Below are 17,522 nucleotides of genomic sequence, written 5' to 3'. Positions count from 1 at the left end.
TAGTCTAGTAGTTAGAGATGGGTGCTGGTGCCAGACTTCCTAGTTTTGAATCTCTGCTCTAAACACTCGATAGCGATGCGACCTTGGACAAGCTATCTAACCTTTGCCTTACCGTCCTCAAGTGTAAAACGGGAATAACAAATAGCACTTAAACAGTTATGAGGATTAAGCTAGCAGATACCAGGAAAGCACACTGTAAGCGCTCAAAGAACTGCTATTGTTATTAAAAGCTTCTATTTGAATACGGAAATTGAGGCCCTGGGATAGAAAAAAATTACTGGTCACACAGCAAATCAGTGATGAAGTTAGGACTGGAACACAGGTCCCCTGCTTCCCAGCCCAGTATTCTATCCCTCCTCCTCAGAGCTCCTAGATAGTCACAGATGTTCACAGAAGGGAGGGAGGGGTGGAGGCGTGTAGGAAAGAACAGCCAGGCGCAAGGCTTTGCGAGCTGAATTATAGCTTCTGCGTGATAAAAACGAGGTTGACGTGCATTCGTACGGAATGACTGGCTCCTTCCAGACCTCATGACTATCCAGCTCCTAGACTAAAGCCTTTCCTATTGCATCTTGGGAGTTGGGGTCAGCCCCGGTGCATGGAGGGACTTGTAGTCCTTTCCCTCCCCCCACCTCCCCAACTTACCCGCCTCAGAGGCCGCCTTCGTTTCATCTTTCCCAGCAAGCCTCGCGAGAGCGCCGGTTATTGATTGGCTGCGGCGGGAGCAGGCGGCTCTGCCCGGCAGCGGTTACCCGAGGTTTCCGTTGCGAGGCCAGAGCGGGCGAAGCCGTCGGGCCGTCGGCGGTGAGGTGCGTTCCACGGCGGCTAGAGGGACGACATGATCAGACGGTCTGTGGGCCTGAACGCTTTCGGCCAGTGCGGGGAATCATGCCGATTCTGCGCGAGGGCTCGGGTCGGGGGGCAGGGCTGAGGCCTCTGCGCATGCGCGCTAGGCGCGCGGCTGGGGGGGGGTGCGCGGGGCGTGGGGGGCTGCGCGCGCACGCGCGCGGGGGGGCCCACGTGGGCCCTGGGGGGCGGGGAGGCACCCGGAATCGAGCGGCCCGCCACGTCAGTCTCCCGCCCTGAGCCTATCCCGCGCTCGGCCTGCGTGGGGGGCCGTGTTGTGCCGGGAAGCGGTTTCAGGATAAAGGAGGCCTCTCCTTCCCCGTTCCCGGAGCAGCGCCCCGAAAATCTGCTTGGGCGCACCAGGTTCCCATGACCGGCCAGAGACAGGGGGAACCGTTGGCTCCCTCCGGGGAAGGCCGGCCAGTTTGTTTTAAGAAGCTTTGTGCGTCCAGTGTTGAGATTTCTGATCCAGGCTGCGAAGAATTTCTTAGTCTGGAAAAGAGCAAGTGTGCTTGTTTCTCTAGGATCTGCTACCTAACCTAGCATTGCAAACCGCAATGAAGAACCAAGACAAAAAGAATGGGGCTGCCAAGCAATCTGGCAACGCTTCCAACCCAAAAAGCAACCCAGGGCAACCGGAAGCAGGACCGGAGGGAGCCCAGGGGAGGCCCAGCCAGGCGGCTCCTGCGACAGAAGCTGAAGGTTCCACAAGGCAGGCTCCGGGGAAGACTGAGGGTGTGTGCCAGCTCTGCTTTTCCAGCGGGCCGGGGGAGGAGTTTGTGATGCCCTAGCCTAGCTTCTGGAGTTAGAGGCCAAGGCCACTGTTTACCCAGGAAGGAGGAAATACAGAATGGGAGGAGGACAGTGCCGAGTCTGTGCGATCCCCGCCCTTTCCTGGGGAGTTGCTAGAGCCCCCCCACCCTGAGCAGAGGAACAGAACTCTCTTGAGAGAACGCTCCGACAGGATTAAATCAGGTAGCAGTCAAATGAGACGCTCAGGCAGCAAATCCGGGTTAGAAACACCTCACGCACCAGTGGGTAACTGCTCTTCATGTGTGAGGCATTTCTGGAACGTTTTTAATAGCAAGAAGTGACTTTGCAGGGAGGAGAAGGGGACGGGCTAGACGTTGAGCTCCTACATGCCTTGCCTATGTCGGATGCTTTACTTACTCAGTTTCTTTTATACCAAAAGCAAACACGGTTGTGCAGCAGTGAGAAATAATTATATCATTTTATAAGTAAATAAACTGAGGCTTAAAGCGGTTAGGTGATATCTAACCCAAACTAGTAAGTTTGGACCTGAAAAAGCCCAACCGTTGGTATAACCATCCTATTTCTCACTCTGCTGCTCCTCCTCTCCTACTGTAGGAGCACAAGCCAAAACTGCTCAGTCTGGGGCCCTCCGTGATGTCTCTGAGGAGCTGAGCCGCCAGTTGGAAGACATCCTGAGTACATACTGTGTGGACAACAGTCAGGGGGGCCCAGGTGAGGACGGGGCACAAGGTGAGCCTGCTGAACCTGAAGATGCAGACAAGTCCCGTACCTATGCTTCGAGGAATGGAGAGCCTGAGCCGGAGACCCCAGTAGTCAATGGTGAGAAGGAGACCTCCAAGGGGGAGCCAGGCACAGACGAGATCCGGGCAAGTGACGAGGTTGGAGACCGAGATCACCGAAGGCCACAGGAGAAGAAGAAAGCCAAGGGTCTGGGTGAGCAGAGGGCAGCTACTTGTGAGGCTGGTGATGGGGAGGAGTTTGGACCTGACATTCCTTGGGCTAGCCTGTTCTGCCAGGATTCAGAGGAAACCCTGCTTCTCAGGGCAGCGTGTCACACTAGTTTAATCAAAGCCAGGGTTTTGGGACCATTGCATAGAAGTGCGCAGGTTGTTCACTGCACAAGGGCTTCTGGCCTCGGGAGCGAGTGGAAACCGAAATCCAAGCTGTGCTCTTGGAGGAAATGGAGAGCAGGAGACCTGAGGGGCTCCTGTACCAGCCAGCACCGTTTTTAACCTGCTCTGTGACCTTGGGCAAGACCTTTCTCCTCTCTGGTCCTTAGTGTTCATTTCCCTACAGTAAGAACCAGACTAGACCAGGGTTGGAAACTCAAAGAAGCCAAGTTAGCGGGGGTGCCCCGTGACCACCAAAAGAGTACCTGCTTCATCTAAAGGATTGGCTGCCACCTAGTCCCAGCAAGTTGATAGCATGTAAAACCACAGGCGAAGTGTAGCCAGCCTTGTTTTTTAAAGAAAAGACAGAAATCTAGAGTTACGTGAAATCTCTAGATTTTTAACAGTTGGCAACTAATATGCTGGGAATCAAACAAAATCACTCTGTGGGTTGGATTTGGCTTGTGTGCCAGCAATTTCCAGTCTGCACACTGATCTCGGAGTCTCCCAGGGTTGACACTTCAGGAGCCTGGTGTTGTGCTGTGTTCGGCAGCTTTCCGGGTGACAGCAGGAAAATGGGACGCGGGCACAGGCAGTGGGGGAAGGTCACTTGGGCGGGGGCGGGAGTGGGGCTGGGGGCGAATGTGTGTGAAAGAATCAGTTAGGTGGTGTTATACCCGTGTCTTAGTCCCTACTCCTCCACCTCCTACTTCCATTCGGGTTTAAAGCGGGTAGTTTTTGTTGTTGTTTTTTGACCTTTGGATCAAATATTGGAAGGTATATTCATTTGAAAGCTCGCTCTTTGGCTAGGTGCGTTGACAGGAGTTTAGTAGTTCTTAAGGAGACCTATTCCTCTTTGCATCCTTCCTCTTTCAGAAGGGCCTTCTTTGTACGGAAACAGTAGCAGTGCATTCATTGGTGGACACCTTCCTTTCACCTGTTGGTAGAGCAGGCACTTTTTTTTCCTCCCAGCCCTGGTGCTCACCAAGGAGATCCCACAGAGATTCAGTCGTTCATTTCAGAAGCGTTTGCTGAGCCTGTCCTCTGTGGTGGGCACTAGGGGCAGTGCTGGGGCTACAGTGACAGGCAGAAATGAGTTGGTCCCAGCCCTCATGGAGCACACAGTCTAGCAGGGAAGACAGCCAGTTCAACAAGCAGAAATAGAAAGTGTGATAAGGGAGGGCTGCCTCGGGGGGAGGAGTGTGGGCCCAGGCCTGGAGGACCCCCGAGAAGGAGGTCCACGCCTTTGCTCCTGGTGCTTTGCAGGGAAGGAGATCACGCTGCTGATGCAGACACTGAACACGCTGAGCACCCCGGAGGAGAAGCTGGCAGCTCTGTGCAAGAAGTATGCTGAACTGGTCAGTGCTCCCCCTTCTCCTCGCCCCGTCCCTGCCTCGGAAAGTCAGCAGGCCACCTGGTGTGGGGTTGCGGGTGCAGGGGCAGGTGGCTGGCTTCATTGCTTTTCAGCCGCTCTCTCAGCCTTTTCTCCTTCTGTTAAGGGGGGGAGTCACGTCCCAGCCAGCCTCTTGAGGTGAGAGGTAAAGTAAGAGGGGAAACTTCACGTTCCAGTGGGAGAGCCCTAGCTCCTGGCCCAAGTCCCGGGTAGCATGTCACCTCACCCCTGTGCGCTTCAGTATGCGTCTTCCCAAAATATGAAAATGCACAGTGCCGTCATGCCACTTAACAAAATTAACGCTAACCACTTGGTGTTCTGTAATACCCAGTCCGCAGTCAAATTTCCCCAGTTGTTTAAAAATTTCAGTTTGGTCAAATCAGAGTCCAAATGAGGTCCTTTTATTACATTGCGTAGTTAGGCCTGTTTTTTCCTTTTACTTCAAAACGGTCTTCCTCTCACGGCCCCTCTCTTTCCTTTGACATTGACTTACTGATCAGTTGTCCTGTAGGTGCCCCACTTTCTAGCTTTGTGGTGGCATTTCAGTTGCTCCCTTATCATCTTAGTTCCTGTCAGTGAAGTAGCACTTAGCTCTAGGAGTTTGAGCCAATTCAGGGTCCACTTCTTGGACAGGAATTTTTCATAGGTGGTGCTCGGAACTTCCTGTGGCATCTCAGGAGAAACAGCTTGTGCGTGGCCTACTCTTAGTGATGGAAGATTGTTCAGTGGGTCCCAGTGGGCCATCCAGGGCTCTCCCTTGTCAAATTCCCCATCAGAATGTGAACTAACAGGTTCATCCACTGAAGATCATTGCCTAAGGACTTATTTTTAAATTCTTTCATTCCATCCACACTTATTAGCTGGAGTTCTCCTGTAAGAAACTTTTCTCATCTGTAAAATGGGGGAAATCATACCTGCCTAATGGGGGTTATTATAATGATTAAATTAAGGAAAGGATATGAAAAGGATTCCTCCCTTTCAGAATGATCCAGCTGGGGAAAGATTGGTGATGCCAGAGGAGGAAGTGAGTTGCTAGAGTGGAGTGATGTTGGAGAGGAAATGAGAGGAGGTGAGGTCCAGGGCACAAAGAGAGGGGTCCTCGTGGCTGGAGGAGACGACAGGTGCAGGGGACTGGCGGGTCTGGAGCTTGTGCCCCTGCGCCTCTGGCTGCTTCTGTGTTCTCAGGGAAGTGGGAATGATAGTTTTAGCTGGGGCGGAGGAGATCTGAAAAGGAGGATGGAAGAGCTGTCTAGAAGAGGAGCATGAATAACATGAGAAATGTAGGAGGAGCAGTAGGCAGACCAGGGTCTTCCTGAAAGGGGGGGGTCATGAATTTAAAGTGAGATTCTTCAAGCGGGGCGGCTTCAGTGCCAGTGCAGAGTGAGCAGGAGGTTGATGCCCAGGGTTGGGATTTTGCTGAGAAAAGGGGGCAAGAGAGTTGAGGGTGTAAGAAATCTAAGCCAGGTAAGAAGCTAAGTGATTATTCACAGGAGGGTTGGAAGAAAGTGAAAGGATGGTTGGGTCACTGGACTGGACTTCCCGTAGAGTAAGAGACTCAGACAAATCTGTTGGAGGCACTGAACCAGAATGGTAGGTGGCGGTGGTCCTGGCTTGGGATGAGACAAAGGAGGTCAGTGCAGTTCCAGGTCATGACGAAGTCTAGGCCTGCACTGTCCAGGACAGTAGCCACTAGTCAATTGAAATGTGTCTAGTCTGAATTTGGATGTGCCCTACGTGTAAGATACACATCGGATTTCAAAGACCTAAGGGAAAAAGGAACAATGTAAAATATCTCAACTTTTTATATTGACTCCAGTTGAAATTATATTTGGGGGATCCGCCCAGTGGTGTAGCAGTTAAGTTCACACGCTCCACTTGAGCAGCCCAGGGTGCACCAGTTCGGATCCTAGGCGCGGACCTATGCACCGCTTACCAAGCCATGCTGAGGCAGACGTCTCACATATAAAATAGAGGAAGGGGGACACAGATGTGAGCTCAGGGCCAATCTTCCTTAGCAAAAAGAGGAGGATTGGTAGCAGATATTAGCTCAGGGCTAATCTCCCTCAAAAAAAAAAAGTTTATAATATTTGGGTATTGGATTAAATAAACTTTTTTGTTCGTTTGTTTTTGTAGAAGATTAGCCCTAAATATACTATGAAAGCTAATTTCATCTATTTCTTTTTGCTTTTTTAAATTGGCCGCTAGACAATTTTTCATTACATAATTGTCTCGTATTCTAATGTGCAGCGTTGTATAGTCTCATGGGAGGAGAGGACAGGGTCTGAGGAGGTTAAGGACTGTGAAGCCAGGGAGTCAGAAGAGTGTCTGTTGGTGATAAAAATGCCCAGATGATAATAGGAGTCATGTTAAAGAGCAAAATGGTGAGCCAGTGCTCAAGTCTTGGAGCAGTGGGAGGGAGTGACGGGGTCTGTTGATGAGTACAAGGAGGGGTTGCAGGTGGTCTCATCTGAGGGTGCGTGTCCCGAGAGCTGGGGGAATGTAATGGTGTGAGAGTCCGGAGAGCTGGGAGAGAAACTGGGGTGTGCTGGCTGTGCACCTCTGCTTGTCCTGTGTGAGTGGCCCTTTCAATAGCCTTGAGATGAGGCCCTTGAGAGGAGATGGGGTTGTTGTGAGGAGTAGGATGGAGTGTGTGCAGCACCCCTGCACTGTCTGGCCTCTGCTGTTAGGGCTTGAGTCGGGACAGAGGGCCGGGTCAGATCAGCTGAGGAGACCCTAGATCCCCATGGGGAGAGCCCCTCGGGGTGCTTACCCGCCCTCGCCATCCGCAGCTGGAGGAGCACCGGAACTCGCAGAAGCAGGTGAAGCTCCTGCAGAAGAAGCAGAGCCAGCTGGTCCAGGAGAAGGACCACCTGCGCGGTGAGCACAGCAAGGCCGTCCTGGCCCGCAGCAAGCTGGAGAGCCTGTGCCGCGAGCTGCAGCGCCACAACCGCGCTCTCAAGGTAGGCCGGCCCGGCCCCTGGGAGGGATGGCTGGTTCCCTTTGACTGCCGCTTACCTTCGCTGGGCTCTCCCCTAAAATGTAGCACAGGCTTTCAGCATAGAAACGGGTTTCCCCGTTAACGCCCTACCTCAGAGCTGCTGGCAGCCGGTTGGCGTGAGCTGCTTACATTAGGTGAGGTGAAGACTCAGGTGCGGAGAGAACCCAAGAGGCAGGGCGTCAGGAGTGCTCAGCTCAGCGGAGTCCTCGGGGAGCCAGGGCCCAGCGCTGACAAGCAGCTCTCCTCCCAGAGCGGTCAGTCGGGGTCCTTTCCCCGCCTTCTGCTTCTCTGAGGGTGGGGTCGGACTGCTCAGAGCCCGGCCACTGCCGTGACCTCCAGATGGTTTTTGTACGCGTACCCTTTGTATGTTTCTTACAAAGTTTAGATCAGTGAATATATGGTATTGCTTATTTTTAGTTTGTCTCTTAAAACATCAGAAATTTAATGCAGTTAGATGTAAGGGATTCAAAGGTGACAAGGTCTGACAAAGCAGAGGGGCTAGTGCCCACCCTCCTCACCCCAGTGCCCGGCACACCCACAAGGAGTAACCTCACTCACGTAATTTATGCACAGCCTTCTAACTTTCCTGTCTGCTTATAAAATCTTACCTACAGCTTTTTAAATGAAATTATTATACATGTCTTGTTTCATATCCCATCCCATTTTCTCACTTTACACGATGCCTTCTCCCTCCCTGTCAGTTTATAGGGCCAGCTCATTCTTTGTAACAGCATCGTTATATGGATATGCTGTATTTTGTCAGTGCCCTAGTTAAGGTATTTTTGGGTTGTTTCCAGTTTTTCACTTTTACATATATAGTGCTACAGTGAAAATTCTTTTTATATATATCCCTGGCTAATTATATAGAATTTATCCACAGGATAAATCTCAGAAGTGAAATGAATGAATCAAAAAGTAAGCAGATTTTAAAATTTAATAGATTTTGCCAGATTGCAAAATGAGATGCTACATGGCCTCCCATCAGCAGTGGCTGAGTGCCTGCTTCTGTGCATCCTTGCCATCCCTGGGCATCAGTGAATTTTAACTGCTTGGTTGGGGAGCAGGGTGCAGAGCACAGGGATGAAAGCACATTAAAACAAGACTCCTTAATCTGAAATCTGGAAGAAAAGGCTTCAGGAGATCCAGGTTGCTTTACAATGGCACTTCCACGCAGGCCCGCATTTTTCTAGAGAGAGAACCTCTTACTGGGTGCCATCTGAGATACCAAGGAGGCCATTAGGAGCCCCCATGCACAGGATCGTGGAGCCTGGCTGCTCCTCCGTTGAGAGCAGGGAAGGCTGTTGATAGAGACCATGCCTGGACTAGCTGGGGGAGCCTGGTGAGGCTGGCCGGGGAGCAGTGGATGATGGAGCTGGGGCCGACTTCTCTGCCCAGGAAGAAGGCGTGCAGCGGGCCCGCGAGGAGGAGGAGAAACGCAAGGAGGTGACCTCGCACTTCCAGGTGACGCTGAATGACATTCAGCTGCAGATGGAACAGCACAATGAGCGTAATTCCAAGCTGCGCCAGGAGAACATGGAGCTGGCTGAGAGGCTCAAGAAGCTGATTGAGCAGTATGAGCTGCGAGAGGAGGTAGGGTATCATCGACAGCCGTCCCAGCCAGGGAATTGCGGGGCTCTGGGTGTGTGCTCGATGCCGGGACAACACTTTTCAGGCTTCGTCCCATTCTCCCATTCTTCCTCCTTCCTTAGGAGGGGAGTAATGTCATGCATCCTCATATAGACGAGGCACTGAGGTGAAAAGACACTTGCCTATGGCTGTACAACCACAGGTCCACAGCGCCCTGTCCCAGATGGTAGGGCCAGATATCTTTAGAACTATCCAAGTTTGAGAATGGAGATAGGTATACATACTGTGTATTGCAAGCCCCAGCAGGGCCCTATGGCAGCACTTCCAAATCAGACACGTCAGTATTTATGCAGTTAAACTTGTGAATGCTCACCTGGATTATAAATAGCCTTATAGTGGTACCCGTCAGGTTTGTCTCCAGCTTATGACAATTTGAGTTTTCAGTTTTTGAGGATTTGGCATCTCAGGGGAGGAGCTGGACCTCTAGTCAGTGATTGACTCCAGGATCTGTGTCCTCTGATTCCTTGCTTCTCTGCTGCCCATGCCACCTGAAAGGGCAGGATGTCACTGCCTTAGCTCGTGTTGGCTGCTACCCAGCACTTGAATCCCTGTCTTTTGGTCCCCCCGCGCCAGTCACTTGTCTGTTCTGGACCTCTTTCCTCGTGAAAAGGTAGACTGGCATCTACCTGACAGGGCTGGACCAGGCCCCTTCCTAGCCCCTGGGTTTGTGGTGGTGGGTGGGATGGGCGAGACCCTGTTCTTTTGGGCTCACAGTCCATTGTGGCGATCATGTGTGTGCATGGCCTAGAGGGGCCTCCCCGACTCTCCCCTTTTCCTGTATTTCATCTTCTGGGAACAAGGCTGCATGTGATTCCTTTGGTTGGAGGAGTTGGTTTGGTTCTTGTCCCTCAGCACTGCAAGACATGCAAGCTTCCTGAGCCACCGCAGAGCGCGGCACCTACTTCAGGGTGCTGCGGGCCCTCTTGCTGCCCCCTCTTTCCCCCTCAGATAAGACCTTTAGGGGTGGGAGGGCGGGTCCACCAGGCCCTGCTGCTCCTCACTGACGCCCATCCCCAATTAGATTCAGGCACTCCCGTCCCGCCCCGTCTGAGCCTCTGCAGCGTAGATCTCAGGCGACTAAAATTCATCATGTCCCACACTGGACCCGTCCCCAAGCCACCTTCCCTTCCATATCCAAAAAACACGTAAAGCTGCCGCGTTCCTTGTTTCAGTTGATGTTCCCGTGGAAGCAGCGCTTGAGTGCATCGCCCTCTCCATCCCTGCTCTCACCGGTCCGGGCGGTCCTGGCCCCCTGGCCGCGGCCTCCTCCAGCACTTAGGACAGCCTTTCCTCCGGATGCACACGTCCCATCCTCGCCTTAGGGCAGCTCTCTGCCGACCGAGCAAAGCTGTCGTCTTGGTAGACGTGTCATTTTTGCCCTTTCTTCCCTTTTACAGGGGAGTTGGGGGCTACAGAAGTGAGGGTTGTCAACCCAGTGGAGTGTTCTCTTGGGGCTGGAGGTTTGAATGTATTTGTTACTTGGCTTCCTGGGAGCTCATTTTATCCATAAACCCCTGTGCTCACCCCAGACTGACTCAGTGGGAGAGGAACAAGCTGAGGTCAGGAAATAGACCTTCCAGGGACTTAGGGTTCACGTGGGAGTCCCGCCTGTCAAATTCAGATGGGAGGCTGGGCAGGAGGCCTGATCTCTGCAGACAGGACATCCCTGCAGCCACTGGGCCTCCCTGAGAAAGGAAGCTCCTGACAGGCGGCCCCCTCCCACTGTGCTTTCCCGCAGCATATCGACAAAGTCTTCAAACACAAGGACCTGCAGCAGCAGCTGGTGGATGCCAAGCTCCAGCAGGCCCAGGAGATGCTGAAAGAGGCAGAGGAGAGGCACCAGCGGGAGAAGGATTTTGTGAGGCTCAAGCCCCGGGGGTAGAGGGTCTGGGAGGAGGTAGGTGGGGTTCTGGCTCAGCTCATAGCCAAGTTTGCCTGGGAGAAGTTGCTGCCTGGCCCGACCAGGACAGTGCTTCCTCAGACAGCAGTGTGAGAGCAGGAAGCCTCAGTGAGTTCTGGTGCAAAAAAAAAGCCACACAGCCCCTAGGGGCTTCTGACGGGGTTTGGCGTCCTGTCTTGGAAATAGCTCCTCAAAGAGGCAGTGGAGTCCCAGAGGATGTGCGAGCTGATGAAGCAGCAGGAGACCCACCTGAAACAGCAGGTGAGACGTGTATCCTGACCCTGTGCCTCCAAGGTCCCCTCTCTGGGCCCCATCCTGGGGGGAGGAAATGGCACCCTCATTCTAGGACCACCTTGACTGCTGTGTGACTTTGCTGAGCCTTTGTTCTCTCTGGACCCTCCCAGCACCTGTGTGGTGGTGACCAGGTGGCTAGGTGAGCTCGAAGGACTTCATTCCTAGACGGAAGTGTTGGGCTGCTTTTGAGGAGGTGGGGACAGAACAGTTGTCGTTAGCTACATAAATTATACTTAATTCTGGAAGAAAAGTTTGAAAACAAACATAAAGGCAAAATATAAGTCATCCCAAATGCTACTCTCCATGCTTAACATTTTGGGTTATATCCTTCCAATACGTAGTTTTTGTTTCGTTTTTTCTTTTTAAATGGTATCTCAATAGAATTTTTGAGTCAAAGCTGTGTCTGAGTGTGTTGACCAGAAGTGCCCTCCAGAGAAACCCAGTCTTATCTGTTCTCTTCTTTCTTCCTCAGCTTGCCCTCTACACAGAGAAGTTTGAGGAGTTCCAGAACACTCTTTCCAAAAGCAGTGAGGTGTTCACTACATTCAAGCAGGAGATGGAAAAGGTAACTGATCCAGGCTGGGTGAGGCTGCTGGGGCACAAGCTGCTTCATTCAGACTTCGACACTGGGCCTGCATTCAGGAAGCCCCCATCCCTGGGGTGCCTCCTGGGGAGCCATTTACAGTAACACTTTGGTTGGTACCAAGGGTGGGGCTGTAGGAGGGATCACAGCCTTCCCCCTTCTCAAGGAACTGTCAGTGGATTGTACACCCTCACACTTGTCCTAGAGAAGGGGCAGTCTTGTCATTTCCTGTTATTGGGGGTGAGCATTTAACTTGAGACGTCCTGAGGTCGTACAGAAGGCCCTGACTGTGCCCTGTAATACCTTGCTCCCTTGGGACCTTTCCCCACCTTGGAGACACAGATGCACAGAGAGCCTGGCCCCCTGACCACTTCATTCTGTCTGTCGCATAACCCAGATGACTAAGAAGATCAAGAAGCTGGAAAAAGAAACCACCATGTACCGGTCCCGGTGGGAGAGCAGCAACAAGGCCCTGCTTGAGATGGCTGAGGAGGTGGGCTGAGTGTGGTCTGCGGCCAGGATCGGGGGAGGGGTGCGGGTATGAGTATTGAGCCCTTTCCTAGATGTTCTCCCAGTAAGTGATGCGGCGAGCATGAAGGGGAGCTGGCATTCACGTGCACGTCTGTCTGAGTCCAAAGGCACTGCCAGCTGTCTCCCCACGGGAGGTGGGGAGCCCAGTGATAGGTCTGCAGTGGAAGCAAGGAGAGGAAATGAAAGAAAGGCATAAAGGAGCAGGAGAACCAAGGGCTGCCAGTAATACACGTAGTTTGTATGCAGAGCAGCCCCAATAATGTAACTTCATGGCCTGAGATATAGGAGAAAAAAGTCAGTCTGCTGGAGCAGCTGCATGCCAGACCCTGCTGAATGTTTTAGATAAACCAATTCATTGAACCTCCTTTTGAGATCTGTGAGGTTGATAGTAGTCCAGTATAACAGATGAGGTAGGCTTAAAAGCCAAGTACGTCTCCAAGGTCATCTGGTAGATACGTGGAGGAATACGTTTTATCCAAGCTGTGCTCCTTCTCTGCACCACACTGCCCCCGAGTAACAGCCAGGTCTTGGTGTAAACTGGGCTGTTTACTAGAAAGGGGCCAGCCTTTGACTCTAGTCTGCTCCCAGTATTGTTCCAGTGTGAATCTTTTCTACCAGTTGGCCTTGTTGGCTGGGGGCTTGACAGCATGGCACTGAAGGTCCCATTTCTTTCTCTAGAAAACACTCCGGGACAAAGAGCTGGAGGGCCTGCAGGTGAAAATCCAGCGGCTGGAGAAGCTGTGCCGGGCGCTGCAGACAGAGCGCAATGACCTGAACAAGAGGGTACAGGACCTGAGTGCTGGTGGCCCAGGCCCCCTCACTGATGGCGACCCTGAGCGAAGGCCAGAGGCTGCCACTGCCTCCAAGGAGCAGCGTGGCGAGGGGCCTGGGGCCCAAGCACCCAGCTCCCCAAGGGCCACAGAAGCTCCTTGCTGCCCTGGAGCACCGAGCACAGAAGTATCAGGCCACACAGGGCCCCAGGAGCCCACCTCTGCCACTGCCTAGGGAGCCTGGCGCTGGGGGCATGCTGGGAAGGGAGCAAGCAGCCCAGCCAGGCCTGACCCATGCAAGCCTCCCACCGCCAAGCAGTCCAGTGCTTAGGCCCAGGTGCTCTGACCTGGCTGGCATCTGACACTTCGCAGTTTTGGATTTTGTGGGTCAGTTTTACATACATATGGCATATGTGCAAAGGCTCATACATTTATATCTCTGAGTGTAAAATGGGCTTGCACTGGAGGTGGAGGTGTGTATGGATGAAGTCTGTGGCTCTTCTGTGAGCTGAAGAGTTTTAAAGAGGAGCTGTCATCTGTAGCTGCTGTCGCAGTGAGCTGGCAGGACAAGTGACTTGAGCATTTCCCTGCCTGATTTGAGGCTCAGACCCCTCCCGCCCTGCCTTTCAGGACTCATGACAAGTGACACCCCCAGGCCTCAACTGTGTTTCTCTTGTTTGGGGGACTGGGGCAGCGCTGTCTCTCCTCGCTCCCCTGGAAGCTCCTTTGCTGCTTTCGGCCTGGCGAAGGGGTCCCCAGGTGAAGCATCAGCGGGGCGCTCGGAGCTGGTGGTTGAGCTGCTGTCCTGCCTAGGACAAGGGCCATGGAGAATGTTTCCATGTGGGATGGTGTGCTGGTAGGGAGCCCCTCGGGCACCGCTTCCCCTGCCCTCTGGTGATGCCAGGACCAGGCCAGTGACGCTTCTCAGTAGCCTTATCATTCACAGGTGCCTCTCTAGCCTGCACAAATGATTGACAAGAGATCACCCAAAGGATTCTTTCTGAAGGTTGTTTTTTTTTGCACATGACAGTGTTTGTGTTGAGGGTCTTCTGAGGAAGGATTGGGGTGCTGTAGCAGTGGTGCCTGTTTCCTCTGCCCCACTACCCCACCTGGCACCTTTGCCATGTTGGTGCTGAGGTTTCCTGTTTGATAAAATCAGATTGTTTGTAGTAAGAGAAAGGAACAGGCTTCTGATGGCTTTGCCACAAGCTTGCCTATGGATTCCAACCCTGGGAGGCCACCGCTGATTCCCCTCACCACTGTCTCCATGTGGCAGTTCCTGGGCCCCACACCCAACTGCCCCCTTGGCGTTATGAGTCTGTTTCTGCTTCCGGCCCCCACCCTTCCCACCCCCAATGTGCAATGCTTGAGATTTGCCTGGATCCGTTGACCCGGAACCGCGGTATGTCCTCCGTGACATCCCCCTTCTTCCTGTGTGGGAGCCCCCACCTCTCCCCTGACAGCTAAGGGATAAGAATGAGATTCAACAATTGACTGAGCCCCAGAAATCCACAAGGTGGCTGCAGATATTTGTGTCTCTTCGCCAACAACCTACTCCCACCCCACCTCTGCCCTCCCCTTATACGTGCTACTCTCTACTCGGGAAGTTCTAGTTGCAAACTTGCCAGGGGATTAGCTAGTCTTCTTAGAGAGCAACTTTTGAGTCTTGGGTCAGGAAGTAGGGCTCTGTTGAGCTTGGGGTACTGTGCCCCATCTGCAGCCGGGCCTCAGCTTCATTTCCACTGAGGGGGCCACAGCCCAAGATGATGATGGTTGAGTTTTTGCTTCTTGCTGTATTTCCTTGAAGTTGGTTCATTCTCCTACAGTCCTTTCATCTTCCACAACTGGCCTGCTCTTTCAGCCCGTAACCTAGTCCCTCAGGTAAATAGGTTCATGAAGAGTGTTAAGTACTCCTGAATCATGTTATGACTTAGACCACAGATGGCAAATGGCACACCGTCAGCTCTCTGCCCTCACCGTAGTGCACTAACCTGCTTCAGAGCGTTTCCTGCTAATCCTGGTATGTCCTTGTTTCTCAAGATGCCCCCAGCAGCTGGTGGAAGTGTTGAGGCCCGTTTGCCATCCCTGGCTGAGATACTGCTCTCCCGTGGAGAAGTGTTTCCTAAGGTCTTGTCTTCCCTCCTGAAATGCCTGTGTCTGGAATAGGCCCTGACCGTGCCTCTTCAGGCTCCAGCAAGGCCTTCTCCCTCCCCCAGCCCCGGTGCCCAGCTGAGGTACAGAAGAGCTGCCAACCCTAAACGGGGTTTGCTGGGCTATGGAAACACAGGGAAGAGGCAGAAGCTTCTGTCTGCCCCCTTTAAAGAGAGTGGGAAGGCCTGCAGTGGCCCCAGTTGCCTGCCTCGCTTCAGCTACCTCTTAAAGCCCATGGAGTGGGGGTGGGGAGCTACTGGAGCCCAGTGTGGTGGTGAAGTCACAGCTGCACAGCCCAGCAGCCCTCTGAGGCCGAGTCTAGCTACTGTGTTGCTACACTGAGCAAGGTGGCCCCAGCTGGGCTTCCCAGGTCAGAAATACTGGCCCTAGGCTCCAGCCATCTCTAGGCATCCGGGCTGGGCTGTAGATGGGGATCCTATTCTTCCTCTTCCTCTCCATTGACCAAATCTTACCAGTCACTACAGCTGGTCTGCTTGTTCTGCTTTCCAAAGTCAGCCCAGGTACCTGGGTGCTGCCCACACCAGCCAGGAGCCTGGGCCAGGTGCAGAGGAGGCGGCCTGTCTGAATGAAGGCCAGTGCCTTCCTTACTGGGGTGGGTCCCATGCACATGACCTCAGTTTTAGGACCAAGAGCTGTGTTGGTTTCTTAGATTGCTAGCTTTCCTCCAGCGGACCACAACAGGTGAGGCTCACAGCCCAGAGCCCTTGGCTCTGCTGACAGTAATCTGTGTTCAGGACCTTGTCCAGCTCAGAGCCTTGTGTACACCAGATTCTGAGAGGTGTCAGCAGCACTTTCTGTTTTGGTTTGTTTTCCATGAGGTTTTTGGACCATGGGCTGAGCTCAGGCACTTTTTCTAAGAGAATGTTTTGTCTGCAAAGATGGTTATTTACCCTCCTCCACTGACATCTTGGTGGCTCTGCTGAGAGCTGACCAAGAGGCCAGTGGAGCCGCCCTGGTGTCTAGGGGGGAGGGCCATGGCCTGCTGAGCTGATCCTCCAACTGCTGCTCCAGCCGTCTCACCTTGCACAGAACACAGGTGGTCACCCCAGGGACAGCCAGGCACCTGCCTGGGGGAGGGGTGCTGCCTTCTTTTCCTGTAACTGCTTCCCTGATGGCCCCACCTGGTCACCCAGATCTGTTTGAAGCTGTGCTGACAGCTTTTTTGTCTCCTTTTGGTAATCACAACAGCCAGGGACTTGATTCTGATGTATTTTAAACCACATTAAAGAGTCTATTGCCTTACTTGTTTCTCTCCTGACCTTCGTGGTCATCTGGTGCTTCTGGCGTCACTGGTTTGGCCGGATATGCTGCAAAGCTCTGTGGCCGTGGTGCACTGGTATCCTGCATCTTGCAGAGTGCCCTCCTGGTTTACAGCAGTCCCACAGGCTCAGGACGTTAGCAGAGTCACTTCAGCCTCCTGAGTGGGCCCCTTGGCAAAGTTGTCATGATGCTCATATACGTAGGAGCATCAGAGATGATTTCTCTCAACAAAAGTTGCCCCTGCTCCTGAGGGCTCACGGGCTAGAGAGGGAGAAAGGTGTTTTTAGATAAAGGTCGCCAGTGCTGTGGGAGCATAGAGGAGGCCCTGTCCCCTTCAAGAGGATAGGGGTGGACATCTGGAAGGGCCTTATGACCCAAAGGGCAGGCAGAAGTTTAACAACTTCATTTAGTAACAAAGTGGTTCACCTGGCAATGCAGGTGCACGGGAGGGTGGTGGGAGGCAGTGAAGCTGGGCCCCAATCACCAAGAGCCTGTGTGCCAGGTTCAGGAATTTGGGCAAGATCAGGGAAGAGGGGGCACCACTGAAGGTGTTTAAATAGGAAATTGCTACGGTCCACGAAGAAGGCAAAAGGCAAGGAGAGCAGAGAGCCAGGCATAGGCCAACTGAGACCCAGGTTAAGATAAGTGGACCCTGGGGCCAGCCCCGTGGCCGAGTGGTTAAGTTCGCACACTCCACCGCAGGTGGCCCAGTGTTTCGTTGGCTCGAATCCTGGGCGCGGACATGGCACTGCTCATCAAACCACACTGAGGCAGCATCCCACATGCCACAACTAGAAGGACCCACAACGAAGAATATACAACTATGGACCGGGGGGCTTTGGGGAAAAAAAGGAAAAAAATACAATCTTTAAAAAAAAAAAAAAGATAAGTGGACCCTGGGGCCAGCCCTGTGGCCGAGTGGTTAAGTTCAAGGGTTTCACTGGTTCGGATCCTGGGTGTGGACATGGCAATGCTCGTCAGGCCATGCTGAGGCAGCGTCTCACATAGCACAGCCAGAGGCACTCACAACTAGAATATATAACTATGTACTGGGGGGCTTTGGAGAGAAGAAAAAAAAGTTAGCAACAATTGTTAGCTTAGGTGCCAATCTTTGAAAAAGAAAAAAAGATGAGTGGACCCTCATCACTGCTATCGGGCTGGTTGCCATGAGCAGCATCCTTTGGCACCAGCCCACCCAGGAGAACACTCCTGGGTGCACTCCTTGACAAGACCACATTCTGCATGCAG

At 53.0% G+C, this 17,522-nt stretch overlaps 1 protein-coding gene across 4 annotated transcripts; it reads left to right on the top strand.

Moving 5' to 3' along the window:
* Positions 1-641: 641 nt before the first annotated feature.
* On the top strand, positions 642-16,256 carry TXLNA (taxilin alpha). 4 transcript variants are annotated; one of them, XM_008521884.2, is made up of 11 exons: positions 642-806; positions 1,368-1,578; positions 2,212-2,550; positions 3,993-4,084; positions 6,909-7,079; positions 8,513-8,707; positions 10,503-10,622; positions 10,851-10,925; positions 11,431-11,523; positions 11,939-12,034; positions 12,751-16,256. In XM_008521884.2, the coding sequence occupies exons 2-11, from the start codon at positions 1,401-1,403 to the stop codon at positions 13,075-13,077; spliced, it is 1,686 nt and encodes a 561-aa protein (XP_008520106.1). In that variant the 5' UTR covers positions 642-806; positions 1,368-1,400; the 3' UTR covers positions 13,078-16,256. The 4 variants fall into 4 exon arrangements, with proteins under 4 accessions (XP_008520106.1, XP_070466508.1, XP_008520105.1 ...); XM_008521883.2 differs by having other exon boundaries at positions 685-846; XM_070610407.1 differs by lacking the exon at positions 1,368-1,578 and having other exon boundaries at positions 650-806.
* Positions 16,257-17,522: the final 1,266 nt, after the last annotated feature.

The sequence above is a fragment of the Equus przewalskii genome, chromosome 2, assembly GCF_037783145.1.
Source record: "Equus przewalskii isolate Varuska chromosome 2, EquPr2, whole genome shotgun sequence".
NCBI lineage: Eukaryota > Metazoa > Chordata > Mammalia > Perissodactyla > Equidae > Equus > Equus przewalskii.
Note: the sequence above shows the minus strand (reverse complement) of the source record. Positions and strands in the feature narration are given on the sequence as shown.

Bases quoted from the DNA above. Each gene is read 5' to 3' on its own strand.
- TXLNA (XM_008521884.2), top strand. From the start codon at position 1,401: ATGAAGAACCAAGACAAAAAGAATGGGGCTGCCAAGCAATCTGGCAAC. The intron at 8,708-10,502 runs GTAGGGTATCAT...GCTTTCCCGCAG, and splicing joins AGTATGAGCTGCGAGAGGAG to CATATCGACAAAGTCTTCAA. The intron at 11,524-11,938 runs GTAACTGATCCA...CGCATAACCCAG, and splicing joins TCAAGCAGGAGATGGAAAAG to ATGACTAAGAAGATCAAGAA.